General features: G+C 37.0%; 1 protein-coding gene and 1 non-coding gene across 2 annotated transcripts in view; both read right to left on the bottom strand.

The window, feature by feature from the left end:
- Positions 1-19,902, bottom strand: part of GRAMD1C (GRAM domain containing 1C) — an 86,737-nt gene that overhangs the window by 3,543 nt on the left and 63,292 nt on the right. The window contains 9 exon segments of the mRNA XM_032479356.1: positions 3,250-3,355; positions 3,569-3,679; positions 5,633-5,690; positions 6,812-6,988; positions 8,449-8,470; positions 8,472-8,553; positions 9,333-9,475; positions 10,890-11,008; positions 15,904-16,041. Coding sequence (XP_032335247.1) covers positions 3,250-3,355; positions 3,569-3,679; positions 5,633-5,690; positions 6,812-6,988; positions 8,449-8,470; positions 8,472-8,553; positions 9,333-9,475; positions 10,890-11,008; positions 15,904-16,041 — 956 coding nt within the window.
- Positions 16,343-16,444, bottom strand: LOC116666788. The gene has a single exon (XR_004323671.1). It is a non-coding gene; the product is annotated as a U6 spliceosomal RNA (small nuclear RNA).

Below are 19,902 nucleotides of genomic sequence, written 5' to 3'. Positions count from 1 at the left end.
AAACCAACCAAATTTACCCTGAGACATCCTCAAAAGCCCCAGGGATTGACAGGCGTCTCTGAAAGTGGGAATAAAGAGAAAGGGACTGAAATAAGAAGGACTAGCTGAACCTCTGGACATGTGGCCTCTTCTACTACCTGGGCAGAAGCCTAAAATTTTATTTTCTGGAGAGGATAAAACAGAGGGTCTTTGACTATCTGGCCAGGAGGACACCAAGACATCTTTAAAGACACTGTACCAAAAATGGGGATTATACAAAAATATGTATATTGAAAGTTGAGACCATCCCTTTGCCCTGCTGTCCTCCATCCCTTACTCTCACTAGGCTCCTAAAGTGCTGGCAGCCAGCCCTTAATCCTTCAGATAGGAGACTGGAAGAGTCTTCTCTGTGGAAACTGACCAGTCCAAGAGGAAAGACCTAAAGATACTGACATCAGGATTTCTCAACCAATGGCCCAGCCAGGTCTACCAAGAAGTTCAGGGTAGACCAGTCTGACCCACATGTTAGGAACTTTTAATCCACACAGGCAGACAATAAAAAACTACAGTCATCTAAAGAAATCCTCTAGCCCTAAGGATAGAAATCAAAACAGGGGGAAAGGATCTTGCTGGAAAGCAGGTATGCAAGAAGAAGAAGAAAAAATTTTTTTAATTATCAGTAATATGGTCAGAGAGAAAGATATAGTCACTTAAAAAGATCACAATGCCAGTTGAAAAAAGAAAATTCAGAAAACAGCTCTTTGAAATTAAAAACTTGCCTGCAAAAATTGAAATGCTTGATAGAAGAATTTGAAGATTAAGTTAGGAAACCTCTGAGGAAGCAGAACAAAAGGACAAAGAGATGGAAGCTGGAAAGAAGAGGTAAGATTAGACAACCTGTCCAACAGAAAGCCAATGTCTGATTACAGGCACTACAGATAGTCGGGGAGAGAGAGTAGGGGGAGGAAGTCATCAGCCATACAGCTCAGCATTTCCCAGAACAAAAGGGCCTGAATTCCCAGATGAAAGGATCAGGAATGAGAGCAGCCTCAGAATTCTCAGTAGTAAACACTGGGAGCCCAAAGGCCACGGGGCAATGCCTTTCATGTTCTGAAGGCATGTTATTTCCAAGCTAGAATTCTCTTCCCTGTCAAACTATTCATCAAGGGGAAGAGTAGAATAAAAACTTTCCAGACAGATGAAGTCTTAAAATACCTACCTCCGTACCCTCCTTCTACTAGAGGATATGCTCCATGAAAACGAGGGAGGAAACCAAGAAAGCAGAAAGCAAGGGATAAAGGAAACAGGGACCCCAGGATGCCAGCTGTGCACCCAGAGAGAGGCCATCAGGGCCTGCCTGGAGCCAGGCAGAGGCTCCATGGACAGAACACCTAAGTGACTGAAGATTATGAGAGGAGGGGGAGCATCGGGATGAAACACTTATAAATAATATAATAAATGAATCGACTGTAATAAGACAATTTCAGGGGTAAGAAAAAGCACAGAAAAGAAAAAGTAGTCATGGCCCATACTGTGGCTCAGCTCAGAACAGTAAACTTACTCAAAACAAAGCCAACACTGAATACTGAGCTAACCAAAACTCTAACTTCCTTGGGAGGATGGGGGAATTAGAAATGGGAGCAAGAAGAGGTAAAAGAAAACAAAATCCTGGTCTTCCAGAATAGCACGTCAAAAGATAATGTCTAAAACTGAACAATCAGGAAGTATCAATACATGCTTGTTGTTTATAAACACGGAGGTGAACACCCAGAGAATGAACCAAAAGAGTTGAAGATTGTTCTTTGGGAAAGAAATGGAGCCCAGGGTACTGGGGTTGCTATTTTTCTGAACAAACCTTGTAGGACAAGTTAACTCTTTATGTGAGTGAGTGATTTTGGCGAAAACAAAACCTTTAAAAAAGTGATGAGTTCTGAAGGATAAAACAGTGACAGCCAGAGTAGCAGCTCTGGGAGCTTGACTGTGAAAGGGAGCAGACATGGGTGAGTGGGTAGAGAAGGACGTGGACAAAATGGGTGTTCTAACGGAGGAGGTAAGGGAGCAGGGGCTTGTGCGGATGGTAAAGATCCAGCTGAATGAGGGAGACTGAAGATGGGGAAGCGGGAGGGGTGATGGATGGAGTCTCCTGCCAACTAGTGTTGGGACTTGCCTCCGGGTCGGCAGAGCAGTGCCTCTAACGGGAGCGCAAAATAGGACAGGGGTGCAGTGTTACAGAGGTTTGTAGATTTGGTTACAGAAGGAGAGGGGAAGCCTCTTTTCTCCTTGTGGCATAGCCATTAAGTTAAGAGTCAGAGGGAAAGGGGCGGAGAGGCTGAAAGGGAAAATGAGAAAATGATCCATTCCCTGCTAAGTGGGAGGAGAAAGTTGCTAACAGGAGATAACTGTGCATCTGAAAAGCATGAGTTGAAGCTGTAACCTTTGGTGCCCTGCATGGTACCCTAAGGTATGCTCAATAACTGAATCTTCGAAAAAACAAACCAATGCATAGAAGAAAAGGAAGGAAGGAAATAAAACAAAATTTTAACAGTGATTATGTCTGAATACTAGAACTGTAGGTTTTCTTCTCTTCAGCTATTCTCTATTTTTCAATTTTGAAAACTATGCATGTTATATATGATGATGGAAGTATTAATCTTTATTTTTCAAAGGGAATCCTAAGTTTTGGTTTATAGTACCAAGCAGTATATATTGATGACACTATGTTCAAGAGATAAAGCGTATAGCAAAACATCAAAATAACCTAAATGCTCATGGAGAACTGGTAAAATAATTTTGGCATACATGCACAGCTGAATTCTATGCAGCTGTTAAAAGAGGAAGCACTGTATATGCTGGTATGGAAGTTTCTCCATGATACATAATTAATAGATAAAAACAAAATAATGAGCAGTGCATACAATATCTACCATTTCTACAAAAAGAGCTAATATGAAGTATAAAATTTTATATAGAAGGATCAATAAAAAGAATGTGGTAGATGTACACAAGCTGATATGGGAACATCTTCAAAATATATTGAAAAAAGAGGGTATGCAATGATGAGTATAGTATGCTCCCATTTTGTGAAAAAAAAAAAAGGACAAGTGACTATATACATAAAAGGCATAATTCAGAAGCTGGTAAGGACAGTTGCCTCTGGGAGGGGGGATTTCTTCAATTAAAGGGATAGTAAACACTCCATCACAACCAGAGGGGCAGCTGACCCGCACTGGGATGAGAGCAGTAAGTGCTGTGGTACCCAGAGTTGCCGACCTGTTCGAGCATCACAATGGACTCCCGGAGCACTCCTTTTAAATGATGGGCCTGGTCTGTGCTCTTTCGAATTTTTTCTGTACTTGACACCATATCGGAGGCCAAACTGAAAGAAAAATACCATCTTAAAAATCGAGGGAATAGCTTCTAGTCTTTCATTTCAAGAAATCATCAGTGCCCTATAAGTCTGCAGACAAAACAAAAAAGTTTATGACTGCAGAACAGTTTGGCAGACCAAAACCTCTAAAACTGGAGTTAAGTTTTCTGCAGCAAAGGCATTATTGAAATAATAAGAGGTTGGGGGGAAGAAAAGACTTACTTTGAAGATTTCTCTTCTTGGAGGTGAAGGCGGTAAAAGGACTGAGCAGCGGATTCTATCTTTGACAGCTTCAGAAACAGCGTCACATTCAATAAAACCAGCAACAGCAAACTACGTGGCACAAATCAGACCTGATTAATCCGTTCTTATTCAGACCCAAAGCATTGCTAATACAGAATATACATGCAAAAGCTTAAAAAATGTGTATTATCCATACTGGTTTCCAATTATTATTATTTAAATCAAGTATTCCTATTTTCTTTTATGAAATAATTACTTTTCAGTTTTAAGTGGATGTTGAGGGAAAAGCTGGAAGGTAATTAGTGACAATGAAGTCCTCAAATAAGCAGACTGGGATTGACCGCGACATCTCTTCTCTCTGCTAGGAAGCCCGGCCAGTGCTGACGTGTGACCACCAGCTGAGAAGTCTACTGTGTTAGCTTTCAAGATCTATTTTTGGGTGCTTTTGTCTTAAGTAATTACACAGGCATAATACTGCACTTCAGAAAGGAAATGATCAATATGGATTTGATCTTAGGTAGATTGTGATGTACCTCTTATTCCCAGTGGAAGCCAAAACAAATTTTATAAAAATCACCATTCAGCAAAAATTTCTTCTAGTTCAACTTAGACAAAGTGTCAAATCCCAAACATACATTAACGGTGTCATATATAGAATGTTATGTATTAAATGAACTTACTCGATTGATTCTCACAGCAGCATTTTGAATGAATGTATCTCTAATTACACACACATGCAAATATATAAGTGGCATCATATCTCTCATCTTTTCTGTTAAAATATTGACTTCCCCTTAAAAATACACAGAATTCACCTTTGCCCATCCAGAAGAAGAAATTTCCTACATGAAAACCAAGGTAGTAGCAAGAAAATCAAATCTATGAAATTACTGTGGCACTGAAATGGTATATAGACCAACAGTTCAACATCTGACTATAAATTTTCAGCAAAGTAATACAACACATCACAGATAACATTTACTATTCAAAACTGTCATAGCAAACCAACTGAAGCAGAATGTGGAAACCATTTATAAAACTCAAAGACACAACAAACATTTTTTATGTTCTCAAGTCAATAATTAGGAAAAACAGCTGATATAAGAACTTCATTTCAAAAAATACACAGAGTGTATCACCCAGTCAGAAGCAATTCTATCAAATCTGATGGACTACCTCATGATTCGAGCACAGTGGAGCGGGTACAGCTCAGCAGTGGAGTGTGTGCTTAGCATGCACGAGATCCTGGGTTCAATCCCAGTACTTCCAATTAAAATAAGTAAGTAAACCTAGTTACCACCCCCCTCAAAAAAAAAACCCCAAAAACAAAAATAAGCAACAACAACAACAAAGAAAAAATTAAAAATAAAAAGATTTAAAAAAAAACATTCAAGTACAGCCATGGAGATAACAGTAGTCTAACTATGACTGGCTGAATAGACTCCAATAGAGATTCAGACTCACTGCCCCAGGATTTCTCGCCGTACGATCCTCGGGTCACTTGCACCAGAATAACCTGTGCAGTGTGTTTTAGGATAACTACTCATTCCAGATCCCTGCTTGAGACCTACTGACTTACTCTGTAGGATTGGGGCTGAGAAAGATGTATTTTAGCAAGTGATTCTTAAAGGGTAAGGACCTCTGGTCTAAACAGAGTAAAACAGCATTACTGGGATTTCCCCAGCCTGCATATATAAATACTGCCTCTAAATTTAGGGAACTTGCCGTAAAAACCTATGATGGTAGAAACAAATCAGATTAGTTTAAAAAACAAAAACATTTACTGAGTCTGTATTTGGTATTCCCTCAACTTTAACAGTTACTCTGAAAATCATTCAAAAACTATCAGACTAAAGCATATAAAATTACTGGTTTTATAGGTCAAAATTGTTCAAATAGTGCAATCTCTATACAATAATATAGATACGTTCAAATCCCTTTGAAAACCATTAAAAGACAAGTGAAGGCACAAGTAATAAGCATTCAAAACAAATACTTACAGATTTGGATCTCCAAAAACAAACAAAAAAGCCAAATACTTACAAAATACTCATTACCACGATAAGGACGGTATTATAGCTCTCAATTTCCTTTTTCTTTCCTGCAGATCACAAAAAAAGGCCACATTAGAATCAAGACTGTGATTATAACTGGTAAAAGTTTAATTCTACTTGAAAAAATAACCCAGAAAAGAAACTTCGAAAATTATTTGTAAAGACAAAGTGATTTAGGGTGAATTCCCTGCACCCCCTCATTTGACTTCTGATATCCTCAGTAATACAAAACAAAGTTACAAAAAGAAATCCTGTATCGGTCCTGCAAATTTGGCCTGTATTACAAATCAGTTTGTTCTAAAATTAAATACGCAATGCAATATATCATGTACAATCTCTAGCTAAGTTCCATCTCTGCAAATAATATTTGAGCTAGGTTTATGTATAATGCTTCCCTCCTTAAAAAAATATTTTAATCATCCTCATCTGTCCTCTGTTGCCCAAACTTTTAAATTCCAAAATTAAAGAGCCATTAAGTTTTAAACGGCAGAAAAGCATATTCACACTAAGATATAGGCCTTAGAAGAGGATTTGATAATGTAGGATGAGAAGGTCTGACAGGTTCATAGCTCTGAGAGGGAGGGAATAACAGTAGGGGCAGGATGTCTTCAAAATTGAGGGTGGGGAAAAACAGAAGTCAAATTCCATGTTTACAGTTTTGCTGCGCTGGCCCTGACAGTACATAAGGATTAAAAGCATACAATCATTGTAGTAGATTCCAGGGTAGAAATCAAATGTCTGTAAATGCTTGGCAGGAAATTAATGAGTGAAGCATCCAGCAGTGGGTAACAGCGGTGGAGACTGGTGACCTGGGGGAGCGCACACTCAGTCAATGGGCAGCTACTACTAAGTACCAACTGACTGTTGCTATGAAGGGATGTGGGTCCAGGGCTGTCATATCTGAGTTTTTATATAAAAATGTCCAATTTTTAAATTGCTATGTGGGCCCAATAAAATATTTCTTTGACCACACACCCACCATTCTGCAACTGCTCCTTTATATTTATATTGTAGTTACCGTTAAGGAATTCAGAGTTGGACAAACATTATCAGCAAAGAAGAGGAGAAAGGGAGATCTCCTAATAGACATTGTCATATAAACAAAAGGCATATTCTGCTCCATATAAGTAAACTGAAATCTTTCATCTGTTTACCAGGTAACAGCTACCTGTAATATCCCCTTTGGCATCTAAGCCCATGTCTCCAGAAGAACGCTGAGAGGAAAGCTTAGGAGCTGCTTCTGCTGTTCTGTTAAATGTTCGCCTTCTCCTTCGCAGGCCACTAAGCTTCCCAGGGTCTTCAATGGACTGATTTATGATAGATTCTTCCATTAACAAATCTGATTCTAAGAAGGAAGAAAATCTTTAAGCAGTGGAGAAACCATCTCAACCATCAGACACAGGGGCGTTGGTGGTTGTTTTGTTTTCAGCTTTTTTTTTTCTTAAGTCTTGGTAACTTTCTTTAACTATTACTTAGTTTCTTAATGCCTAGATTGAAACCTTACTCTTTTTTTTTTTTTAATGGAGGTACTGGGGATTGAACCCAGGACCTTGGGTATACCAAGCGTGTGCTCTACCTGAGCTATACCCACCCCTGCAAACCTTACTCTTAATGAAAAGTTTTGGAGTGTACAGTGATCCCATAATGAAGCTTCATTATTCTAGAAAGAATGAACTGTATTATTTAACAAATGATGGAATTATCAGAGCAAATTCACCGTGTGCCTTACTAAATATTAATGTAACAATTTCAGCTATGGAACCAACAGGCTACCCACTTATACTGGAGCATTAGAAAGATTTCCAAGATAGATTATAGTACTTGATTGTCAAACTCAAAGCATACAATAGTTCTAATTTACAATGAGGGTTTTCAAAAAAGGAAGCATTAGTAAAGAAAATCTGCAAACAACCAAAAAACCTCATTTTTGTCATCTGTTTCAACCTTCTCCTCCACCAGATTTTTTATCAGAAGCTCATTATCCAGTGGCCAAACTCATTTTTCAATTTCATTTTGTTTGCTCCTGATTAGGAGTTTAATAATGAAATAGTCAAAGAGGCAAAAAAAAAACCAAAAAAACACAGAAAATAATCAACAAACTGGATGATGAAGCCTTAAATTACCCTGAGTTGACTGGCCAACCAGCTTTTCTTTAACTAGAATTAATTATGCTCATGTATGCATATATATATTTTTCCCTCATGTATATTTTAAGGAATATCCAAGCAGAACTAAATCGCTTCCCCGCGTCTAGTGCCCTACCTCCACCAAATCCACACATGCACATGGTACCACTGCTAAGTGGGCCTGCATTAATCCAGGAGAGCAGTGTTGGTAAGGGAGGTGTGGGTCCAAGGACTCTCGGACCTTAGTGAGCACAAGTGCATATCTGTGATCATGTTACGCAGTCCCTCATTACAATCAGCTTCCTTGGCCCCTTGCAGAGGGAAGAGTGTGACAGCTCCTAACTGTGTGATCTTAGACAATTCACTTAACTTCTCTCTCTGTGTTTCAATACTTCTTCTTCAGTAAAATGGGGGGAAAGTGGTTACATCTCACAGAGTTGTAATGAGTTGATATTTATAAAGCACACAGAACAACGTCTGGCATATAAGCATTATTTAAGTGTTTGGTAGACCAATGAAAACTAGAAGTTTTGAAATTCCAAGTGGGGTAGTTGGAACCACTTCAGTGGTTATTCCAACATCATCGATCACTTCCTGCTATGAATCCAAATGAAAAGTTAATCCATTCTGTTAATAAATGCCATCTCACAAAAGTAGATAAATCAAGAAATTGACAAACCAAGCTGTTTGAAATACTCCTGCCAACGAACTCCAGGTATTCTTCTCAATTAAAGACTTGACAATGGCCCACGGTTGTTTTTTGTATTTCACATCTGTGGAAACCCTAATGAATAAGGAGGAAAGAAGAATATTTAAAGGACAGGATTTAATTATATTAACATTGCAATTAAATGTAAAATTGAATTCAGTGGAAAGCCAAAAGGATTTAAAGTCATTATGATTATTTAAAAAAATTGTTCATTGATAATGACTTCTTTAAAAAATTACTGGGCACTGCTAATAATTTCATCAGATTTTCCTTCTAAAAACTTGGTATTTTATTTCTTTCCTTTCTCACACTCTGAATTTTCTTTACTTAAATAGCAATAAAGGCTCAAAATAAGTTTTAAATTTTTTACATGCCCTGTATAAAAAGCCTCCAGTGGTCACACATTAGTTGAAAGTAACTATACCAGCTGAGACGAGGCCACGTGTGCGATGGCCCAGCACTGTCTTCAACGCACCCACGTTTCTGATTCCCCAGCGCAGCAGAGTCGTTTACCTCTCACCACATGCTCAAGTATCCCAGCCCCTCTGCCATTAAACAGGGTCCTGTGAACAGTTCTGGCCACTGGACTCTGAGCACAAGTCTACAGCTCTCTCTTCCTGTGGCAACCGAAATGACACATATTCCCAATCATGCAGCTCCAGGATATAAAGCCTTCTTCAGCCTGGGACCTCAAGTGAGGATCCCCATCCCTCTGCTGACCACAGCTGGACATGTAATCTGAGCAAGAAATAATGCTTTGTTGTGTAAAGCTACTGCTAAGGTTTCAGGATTAATATGTTACTGGGGCATTATCTAGCCTATCCTGACTAAAACACTCATTTACAGCAGCTCACCTCAGCCGGCATTTCTGCTTTGAAGATCGGATGATACAGTATCTGTTCAGGGTATAGAAGTAGTCATGGTAGGGGACATCATGTGTCAGTACTTCTGCATCTACCAAATAAAATTGTGCTTCCCGGCTGTCTTTATACAGTCTCTGCCAAAATAAGATTAATTATTCTTGCATGTACGTGCTTCATACTTCAAATTCCTTGCCAATTTAGAACATATAGACTAGCATTCCTTCTCACAAATTACAAAAGACATGAGAAGCCCATGTGCAAAGCCAGAAGAGCTGCAAGTTAGCTGTGCGCTCTATGAATGAAGAAGGGACCTACAGAAATAGGATTTGCCACCTCTTTATTATTTCACTGTATACCTATTTTTTTTCTTTGTTTGAGGCATGAGGAGAAAGGAACTATATCATCGCTTATGGGTAGTATTAGTTTATAAAGAATTTTAAATGTTCCTGGTAGAGGAACAATTCAAAATTCAATTAAACAAAAGCAAAGACTCCACCCAAAAATTAATCAAAGTTTAACAAAACCACCCTTCACCAAAAAAGTGAAGGGAGGAGATAACCAAATAAAACATTGTTTTCCCCAATCAGGATGTGAAGTGGTTGCTGGTCAAACCTTTCTCATTTTAGCCTTACCTGTTCTACTTATCTTCTGAGGTTATCAAAGACTCTCCAAGTACCAAAATACCAAACTTTTCTTAAATGTTTGAAAATCTTCTGAAGAAAAAATTTTAAGTCCTTTTTAACACTAACAGGCAAAAACTACGGTAGCACAACTAATTCAGATGTTAAAAGATATTTTCTAACTTTGCAGAACAGATACACTATACTTCAACCCAAGCTGGCCAAACACAAACCCCACAGTATGACAGAGCCACTCTGGCCACAGAGTAGACAGGACATTAAATAACTTACAGCCTCCTCCTCTTATGTCAGAGCAGTCATCTAGTTATTTGGCCCTAATCTTTGACATGATCCTGTAAATCAGATTCTAGTAGTGTCTTTTTTTAGACCATTTATTATGAAAAATTTCAAACGTATACAAGAGTAGGAATGAAGTATGATGAACCCTCCTAAGCTCATCAACCAGCTTCCACAGCATCAACTCCTACCCAGTCCTGCTTCATCTGCACCCCTCCCCCAAGCCCTCCCTCCACCACCATCCTCTGTCTTGTCAGATTACTTTTAAAAGAGATCCTGGACATCAATATAAGTTCACCCATAAATATGTCAGGATATCTCTTTATAAATTCTTCAGTATATCCCTTTAAAAGATAAATAGTCTTTTCTTTAAAATATAGCTACAATACCATTATTGCACATAAAAATGAACAATTCCTTAAATCTCAGAAATACATTTTTACAGTTGCTTTGTTTTAATCAGGATTGGGTTGATTTAGCTGATATACTTCTTAAATCTCTTTTAAACTGCAAACAGTTTCTCCTCCTTGCCATTTATCTGTTGAAAGTGTCCTGTAAATTGGTGACTATGACAGGCATCTTCTCTCTTCCCACACGCAATTCTTTTGAAATACCAGCAGTGTAGACATACCTGCTTTTCAGTGGCAGTGGTGCACTTTCCAGTTAGTGGATTATTAAGGACTATATTGTAGGTCATGGTTCTCAGTTGGTCACCTCCAGGTTCTACATTCCAAGGGGTAGATACTACATCTAATCACAGCAAATATAAAGAGTTAGTTCTAGAAATTTGAAGGGTATGGCTTATAATGGAATCAAAGAAGAAGCTTTGAATTTTTTAAATTTTTATTCTTGAGCAGTCCTAACTTCCCTGTAAGTGTGTTATTAGTTTAAAATTACACGTTAGGTACTCTTCTTTTATGTGACATATACCCCATCTCTGATTCATTTACTTCTGAACTGTTGTCTGTTAATACACTTTTTTTCCTTTTCTCTAGAAGATAAAATTAAAAGTCGTTTCACCCGTAGGCTTCTTTGTAAAGTTCCCTGTACCTGTGAAGAGAAGTAATGGTGCTGGCCTTATCTAACAGACACAGAACGCTTCAACATTTCCAGTGCTGAGGACAAAACCCTGAAAGACATTTGTCTTTATACAGCAATATGAGCTGATCCCAACTTGTGGAGAAATCATGTCAATGAGAAATCACATAATGTTAATGGCTTATCTGCCAAGATCTTTAATCAAGGGGGGGGGGGCGCTGTAGTAGAAATAAACTATATAACCTTTTCTATATTAAGAAAACTATAGAATAATCTCTCTGTACTTACAGCAAGATCTTGGTCAAAATTTTCTTTTGTTTAGCTACAACACAGTGAGTAAAAACATACTTTGAACAGAAATATATCTTTAGGACATAGCACCAGACAGCAAAGGTCACTTAACAAGCTAGGAAAACATCAGTAACAGCATCATGAACTCTACTCAAAGATCTGACTCAATTGCCTAATGCTGTCAGCACAATGGACTTAGGCAATTAGTATGTTTGGCTGCTAGTCATCAAATCCTAAAACAAAGAAGCCTTTATCTAATTCACTGCCCATTACCAAAGGAATGAAGCAACACTTTATGATATATCCAATTTTACTCAACCTCTCTGATACAGCTAGGTCTAGGGATTTAATAAGAGATCTTGAAGTTGAGTTGTGCATATCTAGAAAAATTCTTCAAATAAATTAAAAAGACAACATCACAAACCATGGAATCTATGATAGAGAAATTGCTGTAAAAATGATTTATTTTAGGTGTGCAACAAAGAAGACACAAAATTAATTCTAAAACGCTTTTCAAAAGATCACTTTGGTCATATGTCAGCCTGTTTTAGAAAAACTATACAAACAATCCATTGTTAATCAGCAACAGAATTTAAAGATGTCATTGAATTCTGCCACTGAAACTGCACACCATTCAACAAAGCAACTATCAACAAAGATAAAAGTGTCTCTTCCACTTGTATTTTCACCAATGTTACCAACAATCCTATGGAATATCATGTGCCAGAACATCATCTAACAAAATTTTGGACTAGTCAAGCCCCCAATACCTAGGTAAAGCTCATCATGATACAAAAAACTGGGGAAGAAATTATAAGGAAAAATGGCAACAGTATACAAAAAGACATATGCGCCATTTTGATATAATGAGTTGAAGTAATTAAAAGCAAGAATTGCATACAGAATAAATAAACAACAAGGTCCTACTGCATAGCACAGGGGAACCATATTCAATAACTTGTAATAGCCTATAAAGAAAAAGAATATGAAAAAGAATTATATATATAACTGAATCACTATACTGTACACCAGAAACTAACACAACATTGTAAATCAACTATACTTCAATAAAAAGAAAGAAAAGAGAAAAAAGCAAGATCTGCAGAACAAGTAATTTAAGAATCCTCTCATGTAATTAAGTTTTAAAATTGGTGAATCTTCACACCCATTAGGATAATTATTATCACAAAAAAACTGAAACTAAGAGTGTTGGCTAGGATGGGGAGAAACTGGAACCTTTATGCATTACTGGTGGGAATGTAAAATGATGCAGCCATTGTGGAAAACAGTATGGCTGTTCTTCAAAAAATTAAACATAGAACTACCTTATGAGCCAATTCTACTTCCAGGTATATTCCCAAAGGAACTGAAAGCAGGGACTCAGATACCTGTATATCAGTGTTCACAGCAGCATGACTCACAATAACTAAAAAGTGGAAACAACTCAAAACTCCACTGATATATGAGTAAGTATACAAGATGTGGCACAGACATACAATGGTATAATATTCAGCCTTAACAAGGAATGAAATTCTGACACATACTACTACATGGATAAACCCTGAAGACACTATGCTAAGTGAAATAAGCCAGTCACAAAGACAGAAACATTGTAAGATTCCACTTACATGAGGGTACCTAAAGTAGTCAAATTCGTAGAGACAGAAAGTAGAACGGTCATCGGGAGATGCAGAGAGGGGGAATGGAGAGTCACTGTTTAATAGGTACACAGTTTCAGTATGGGAAGATGGAAGAGTTCTAGGGATGGGTGATGGTGATGGCTGCACAACAATGTGAATGTATGCTTAAAAATGGTTAAATAGTAAATTTTATGTTATGTACATTTTATTGCAATAAAAAAAGACTGGTGAATCTAGGTAATAGGTATAGATTTTATTATACTATTTATGCAACTTTACTCAAGATTCATATTTTTTCAAAAATAAAAAGTTGAATAAAAAGACTTAAAATTGAGCTTTGAATGACAAAAGTAGTGTCAAGCAACTGTAAGCAAAGATTTAAAAGAATATCAATTTAAAAGCTCTCTAACTAAAAAAAAAAAAAATCCAGTAATAGCCATGTTAGTGCTGCAAGTAGGTTAAATCCACAAATAACTGACTATACTAAATTTTTTTCATTAAATTCTTAGTATTTTTTAAAGGAAGACTTTGAAACCCGTTCTCAAGAAATAAAACTTTGATAACCAGGTAACAGGTTCAGAAGATAGCATAATGCTGTGCAGTCATAAACAGATTATCTCTTTTGGGGCAAATCCTCTGACTAATTCTAGGTCTAACAGCAACTTGTCTGGGAGTGTTTATACTTGGGATTAGCCAAAGCCATTTATAACATCAGATAGCAAATAAAGCTATTCAAATTGAAGCTGGATATGCTATCAGACACCAAATGCAGCTGTGATTCAAAAAACAAACTTCATTTAGTATCATCGTGGAATAACATACTAGTTCCTTGAGGGCTTTTCAGCCATAAAAATGGCAGTGCAATATCAACAGTCATCATCTTAGAAAATTAAGAGAAATAATGTATCAAACGCTTCAAATACCAAGTTCTTCAGGTAGACATGAATAGCAAGAAAATACCAAATAGATTCAGAACAGATATAACAAGTTATAGGTATACTACTACATATAAAATAGATAAATAACAAGGACCTACTATATAGCACAGGGAACTATATTCAATATCTTGTAATAACCTATAATGGAAAAGAAACTGAAAAAGAATATATACATATACATATGTATAACTGAATCACTTTGCTGTACCCCTGAAACTAATACATTATAAATGAATTATACTTCAATAAAACATTTTTAAATAAGTTAAGTATAAGCTACTGAGTGAAAAGAAAGATTTATAGCCCTCAGGTATTCCACATTTTTAAAATTGGAAGAACAGCAAAAATTAATGACTTCTGAAAACATGGCATTCTTAATATAATCACAAGACTCAATAGATACCAATTAGAAATTGTTTTGCTACTCTACTATGAAAGTAAGGAAAAAATTTTTTTGTATCTAGAATCCCTATCAATGATGTAATCTATGAATATGTAGCTATGGTTACATAAACCTTTCAAATAAAGGAATAATATCTAGTGGCTAATAAAATGGCTAGATTATAAACTACATTTAAATTGATCCTAGAACAACCTTCTCTTTGACTATGTCAAACAACTCAGCTCATACGGATCTCTGCTAGTGCAGTTGTCAAATTAATTTTATAGAGCAAGCTAAATCATGTGCTCCCAAAGTTTATAAAATACCTTGAAATATTTAGGATAAATTCAATTTCCAATTAATGACAAGTTTATTTGAGATGTTAACCAAAACAGAACTCTGAACATTTAATCAGTGAAATCTCTTTTATAACTGATTTCCTAACTGGAACATTTTTGGTAGTTTCATTAAGGTAGACCATAGACATTGCAATCTCAAATCTCCATGAAATTGCACAGAGAAAACACACACGTGTACCACTACTCAGATCAACTTAGGGAACTTTACCAGTATCCCAAAAGCTCCTTCCCAGTCTTCACCCACCCAGATTCCCACAGCAGTTAACTACTGTGCTGATTTTATTTCCATAAATTAGTTTTGCTTGTCTTTGAACTTTGTACAAAGAAATGATGGTATGTACTCTTGTGTCTTGCTTCTTTTGCTTAATAACAGCAGTATATCTGTAAGATTTACTCAAACTGTTATAAGTAGTAGCAGTTTGCATTTTTTCATTGCTATATAGAATTCTTCCATGTAAACATACACAATTTGTTCATCCATTCTATTACTGGTGGATATTTGGGCTGTTTTGAGTTTGGGGGCCATTATAAATAATGCTGCTATGAACACTGCAATACATGTCATTCAGAGTACATGTGTACCTGAAGGATACATATACCTAATGAAAGACTTGCTGAGTCAGCTTTAGTAGATACTGCTAAACCATTTCACAAAGTAATCGTACCAATTTATACTCTACTAGAATCTAATTGTTACACAGTGGAACCCTTTTAAACAGGGTTCAACCCAAGTGAACTGCTAAGTTAATAAATAAAGGGAATTTTAGTTCTCAAAGTGTCTGAACTTAATTGTAGGTAGGATCTGAGTGATTGAACAATTATACTATTTATATGTGCATTTAGCCAAAATATCTAAATACTAGTTTATACATCACCAAAATAAGATCAAAGCCCGTCTAATTTTTCCCGACAACATAAATCAATTTATACACGCTCAACCCACTAAGGATAATAAAATTCTCCCAAATTTATCGTTAGACAAAAACACAAGACCAACCTATTATATTTCTAGAATTGGAAAATCTCTGCATAAAACGTGAACTGGTGAAGAGCAATTCAAACATCCTCTCAGCACTGATATGAAAAACACGGTTGATATAAAGTCTTCCACGAAGATCTTTCTCAGGAATATTTTCTGGAGAAACAAAAAAAACAGAACAAAAAGGGAAGAAAATCAAGTAAAGGTAATTTCAAGGTTTTGTTTTATTTGTTTGGGAGCACAAAATGGTTTTTAAATGTGAGTACAATGATCAGCACATTAGAGGACTATTAAAACTATGGTTGGTATTACATACATGTGTACTCTATATAACTATACATAATGATGTATAGCAATTAATATGTATATGTATATGATCAATATGTCAGTCATCAAAACCCAAAAGATATAGAAATATTTAACTTGAATCATATCAAACTCCCATAATACATCATTCAAAAGAATATCTCAGGAATTTGTGCGTCATCCATGTGCAGGGGCCATGCTAATGTTCTCTGTATCATTCCAATTTTAGCATACATGCTGCCAAAGCAAGCACTCAAAAGAGTATTTCAAAAGTGACAAGGGCAATACTGAGACACACAGGGTGGTATCTACCACAGCAATTAGCAGGTACTATTTCTGAATGCTCACATATAAAATCATGAATGGCTCTAATATCTTCTGCACTCACTAACTTACTAGCCTGAATAATATTTCAAACTTGACTTAAAGCTCACTCCCCCAAGACAAGTATCACTGTATTCACAACCTATTCTCAGTAACACACATTAAAAAAAAATCCTTCCAGAAAGTATCCTTCAAAGCTAAATAAAGCCCAGTGGAATATGACATTCTTCTAAGAACCTGACCGATAATGATGCTGAAAGTTCTTGGTAGTGAGTGAAGAAGCAACAGCTGCTCACCTCTCCTCATATTCCCTGGAAACACTATATAAAATAGCCCATGCATCTGTGATGCTCATCATATGTCAGGCATTGTGCTAAGTGCCCTGCAAGTATTCACTTATCTCATCCTCACAGCAGTCCTGTGAGATAAGAGGAACGAACATCTTCATCTCCATCGTATAGATGAGGAAACTGAGGCACTGAGAGAGCTGCCAAAGCTCCAAGGCAAGTAAGTGACTGACTTGGAACCTGAATTCACTCCAGCTCCAGAGCACACAAACAACCTCTATTTTATACTGCGAGGAGTTTAACTTAGAAGAAAAGAACAGAAAAGAAAAGAAAAAGGACAGCTAGGAATAGGAGCCTGGTAGAATACAGGAAATAGAGTAAAGCAATCCAATGTGAAATTTCAGTGGTTTCAGGACTGGAATTATTGATTATTTCAAGGATTATGCCCCATCAGTACAGAATAAAACTGTGACAAAAGCTCCTCATATTTCAGAACTCAAGCTCTAAGAATTATCTGTGTCAAGCGTCTATCCACATTAAGCCATGGAGGGCAGTCTCACAGTAAAAGGCAGTGGTCTACGAATCAGAAAAACTCTTCTAGCTCTGCCTTCCTTCACCCCACCTATTGCTTTTTCTCCTCCGTGAAATGGTTTGTGTCTCCCTATTTTGCTGCAGGTGCAAAGAACTTAGGGATCTCAGGTAGATATTGATTTACCTTCTCCCTGCAACAATACTATGTGTAGGCAAAAGCTCTCACTGCAAGTAATGGCTCCTTTGGCATAGAAATGAATCACTGTAACAAGGTAATTTGCTAAGGTTCTGTGAGGTAACTTCCCAGTTAGGCTTGAGAAATAGCTTTTTCTGACACAGAAGTAATATACGTACATTGTAAAAATAATTCATATACTCAGAGAGAGCAAACAAGTATAGGTGGGTCTGTTGATCCTGCCCATCTCCTTCACAGAGCTCATCCTGACTTGTAATTATACTTTTACTGGCTTAGTGATCTGCTTATTGACTCTCTCCTGCACTAGACTCTAAGTTCCATCTGAGCAGGGACCATGTTGATTTCAAACACCTAAGTACATTATGTGCTTGGCACACCGTAAGTGTTAAATAACTTTTTTAATGAATAAGTGACTATTGAAAACACTAAAAATATCTGAGGGTCTGTTTTTATTTATAGGACTTTGAATTTGCAACCATGTTTTTTCTTTTATTTTTTTAAATTAATTTTAGATGTACAATTAACTAAATGAGGCTTTATTCCTATTTTTTCCAGTAATGTCTTTTTCTGTACGAGGATGCAGCCCCAAATACCATGTGGCATTTAGCTGTTACCTCCTTAGTGTTCTCCAACCTATTGACAGTCCTTCACTTTTTCCTTGTTTCTCAGTGGCCTTACATATCAAAAAAGTCCTGGTCAGGTATTACAGGGAATGTCCTTCAATTTGGGCTCATGTGAGGTTTTTTCATGACTAGACTGGGGTTTGGATCTTGGGGAAGAAGACCACAAAGGTGAAGTGCCCTTCTTCTCAAACTCAGAGGGTACACATAACAACATGATTTATGACGATGTTAACCTTAATTACTTGGTTAAGGCAGTGTCTGGCAGGCCTCTCCACTGCAAAGGTACTATTTCCCCCTTTCCATGTTCTATTTGTTAGAAATGAGTCACTAAGTTCAGCCAATACTCAAGGGGAGAGTTAAACTCTACCTCCTGGAAGAGGGAGTGTCTACATTTATCATTTGGAACTCTTTAAGGCAGACTCGTGCTTTCTCCCCCATTTGTGTATTTATTTAATCATTTGGATCAGTGTGGACTTGTGAATAGTTATTTCATACTTTAGGTTATAATCTAGTACTAGCACTATTCATTTTGCTGCTCACAGTTTTTTTAATTTGGCCATTAGAAGCTCTTTCAGGCTGACTCCTATGTCTTTCTGACATGCCTCTTTTTTCCTTTCACAAGCACTTCTTTCTATTCTGGCACGACGAGATGTTCCAGGCTCATATTGTACATTCCCCACCCCAGCCCTAGAGGCAGCCATTTCTCTAAGGAGTCCTGGAACGTCAAAAGTTTAAGTTTCTTGTTCACATTTAAGAAGGAAATAAATTACACTCATATAAGTATTTCAGTACAATATCTTCTATTTCATTTAAACTCCATTATTAGATAAAATGTTCTATATCATGACATAAAAATATAATTTGTGGTATCACTACCAGAAATTAACAGTAATACCTTTTGTGTGAAAATTTGTTCAAGGAAGTAAGGATATAAAATAAACTATTTCCATCTGGAATTATTTATTTATGAAAGTCATGGTACTTTAAAGCCTCCTATGCAAGTAACATTACCAATAATATTGCTGGAACATATTAAGCTAACAGGTGGCATTTTAAATGGGGAAAGGAACACCATTCAACCCAGTAGGAGGTTGCTAACTATTTCCAATAAAGAAATACTATTTCAAACATATCAATTTGAAAGTGACCAGGCAAAATGGTAGGAAAAGTGAGATAAGTTTGAGAAGGATGTGGACATGAATAAAACTGAAACCATATGCTGACAGTGTTTTAAGGGTACATGAAAAATGTACTAGGTACGTATGCAAGGAAATGTACTGGGCAGGTAATTTGGAGTTTAATTGAGTAACTAAGGACATACAACTTATCTTCCATTTTCTAAAAACTGGTGATCTGCTGTCTTTTTGACTCAGATTGAGGGCTTTCTTTACACCTGGAAGACCAAGTTTAATTTGAGAGTTTTGTTCAAAACCCTGACTTGGGTAACTGGGTCATAGTTACCTGGTTTAGTCTCATGGCGGCTTCCCCGACATGCAAGACTATCCCATGGCTATTTCTCTGGGTTTCCCCAAAGGTCTACTTGTCCTCACCTTTATTAACTCATAAGCACCACCTGATGCTTCCTCTTTGTGTGGCACTGCCTCGAATTCACCTTGTTTTGCCAGCCATAGATCGTGGATTCCAATTTCACTCCTCTGAAGTGCCCCTCCATAATCTCTGCCTGAACCAGCTTCCATTCTCAGCAAAAGTGACTTTATTTAGGGAACCTTGTCACACCAAGTTCTAATCC

This window comes from Camelus ferus, chromosome 1, assembly GCF_009834535.1.
Source record: "Camelus ferus isolate YT-003-E chromosome 1, BCGSAC_Cfer_1.0, whole genome shotgun sequence".
Lineage (NCBI taxonomy): Eukaryota > Metazoa > Chordata > Mammalia > Artiodactyla > Camelidae > Camelus > Camelus ferus.
Note: the sequence above shows the minus strand (reverse complement) of the source record. Positions and strands in the feature narration are given on the sequence as shown.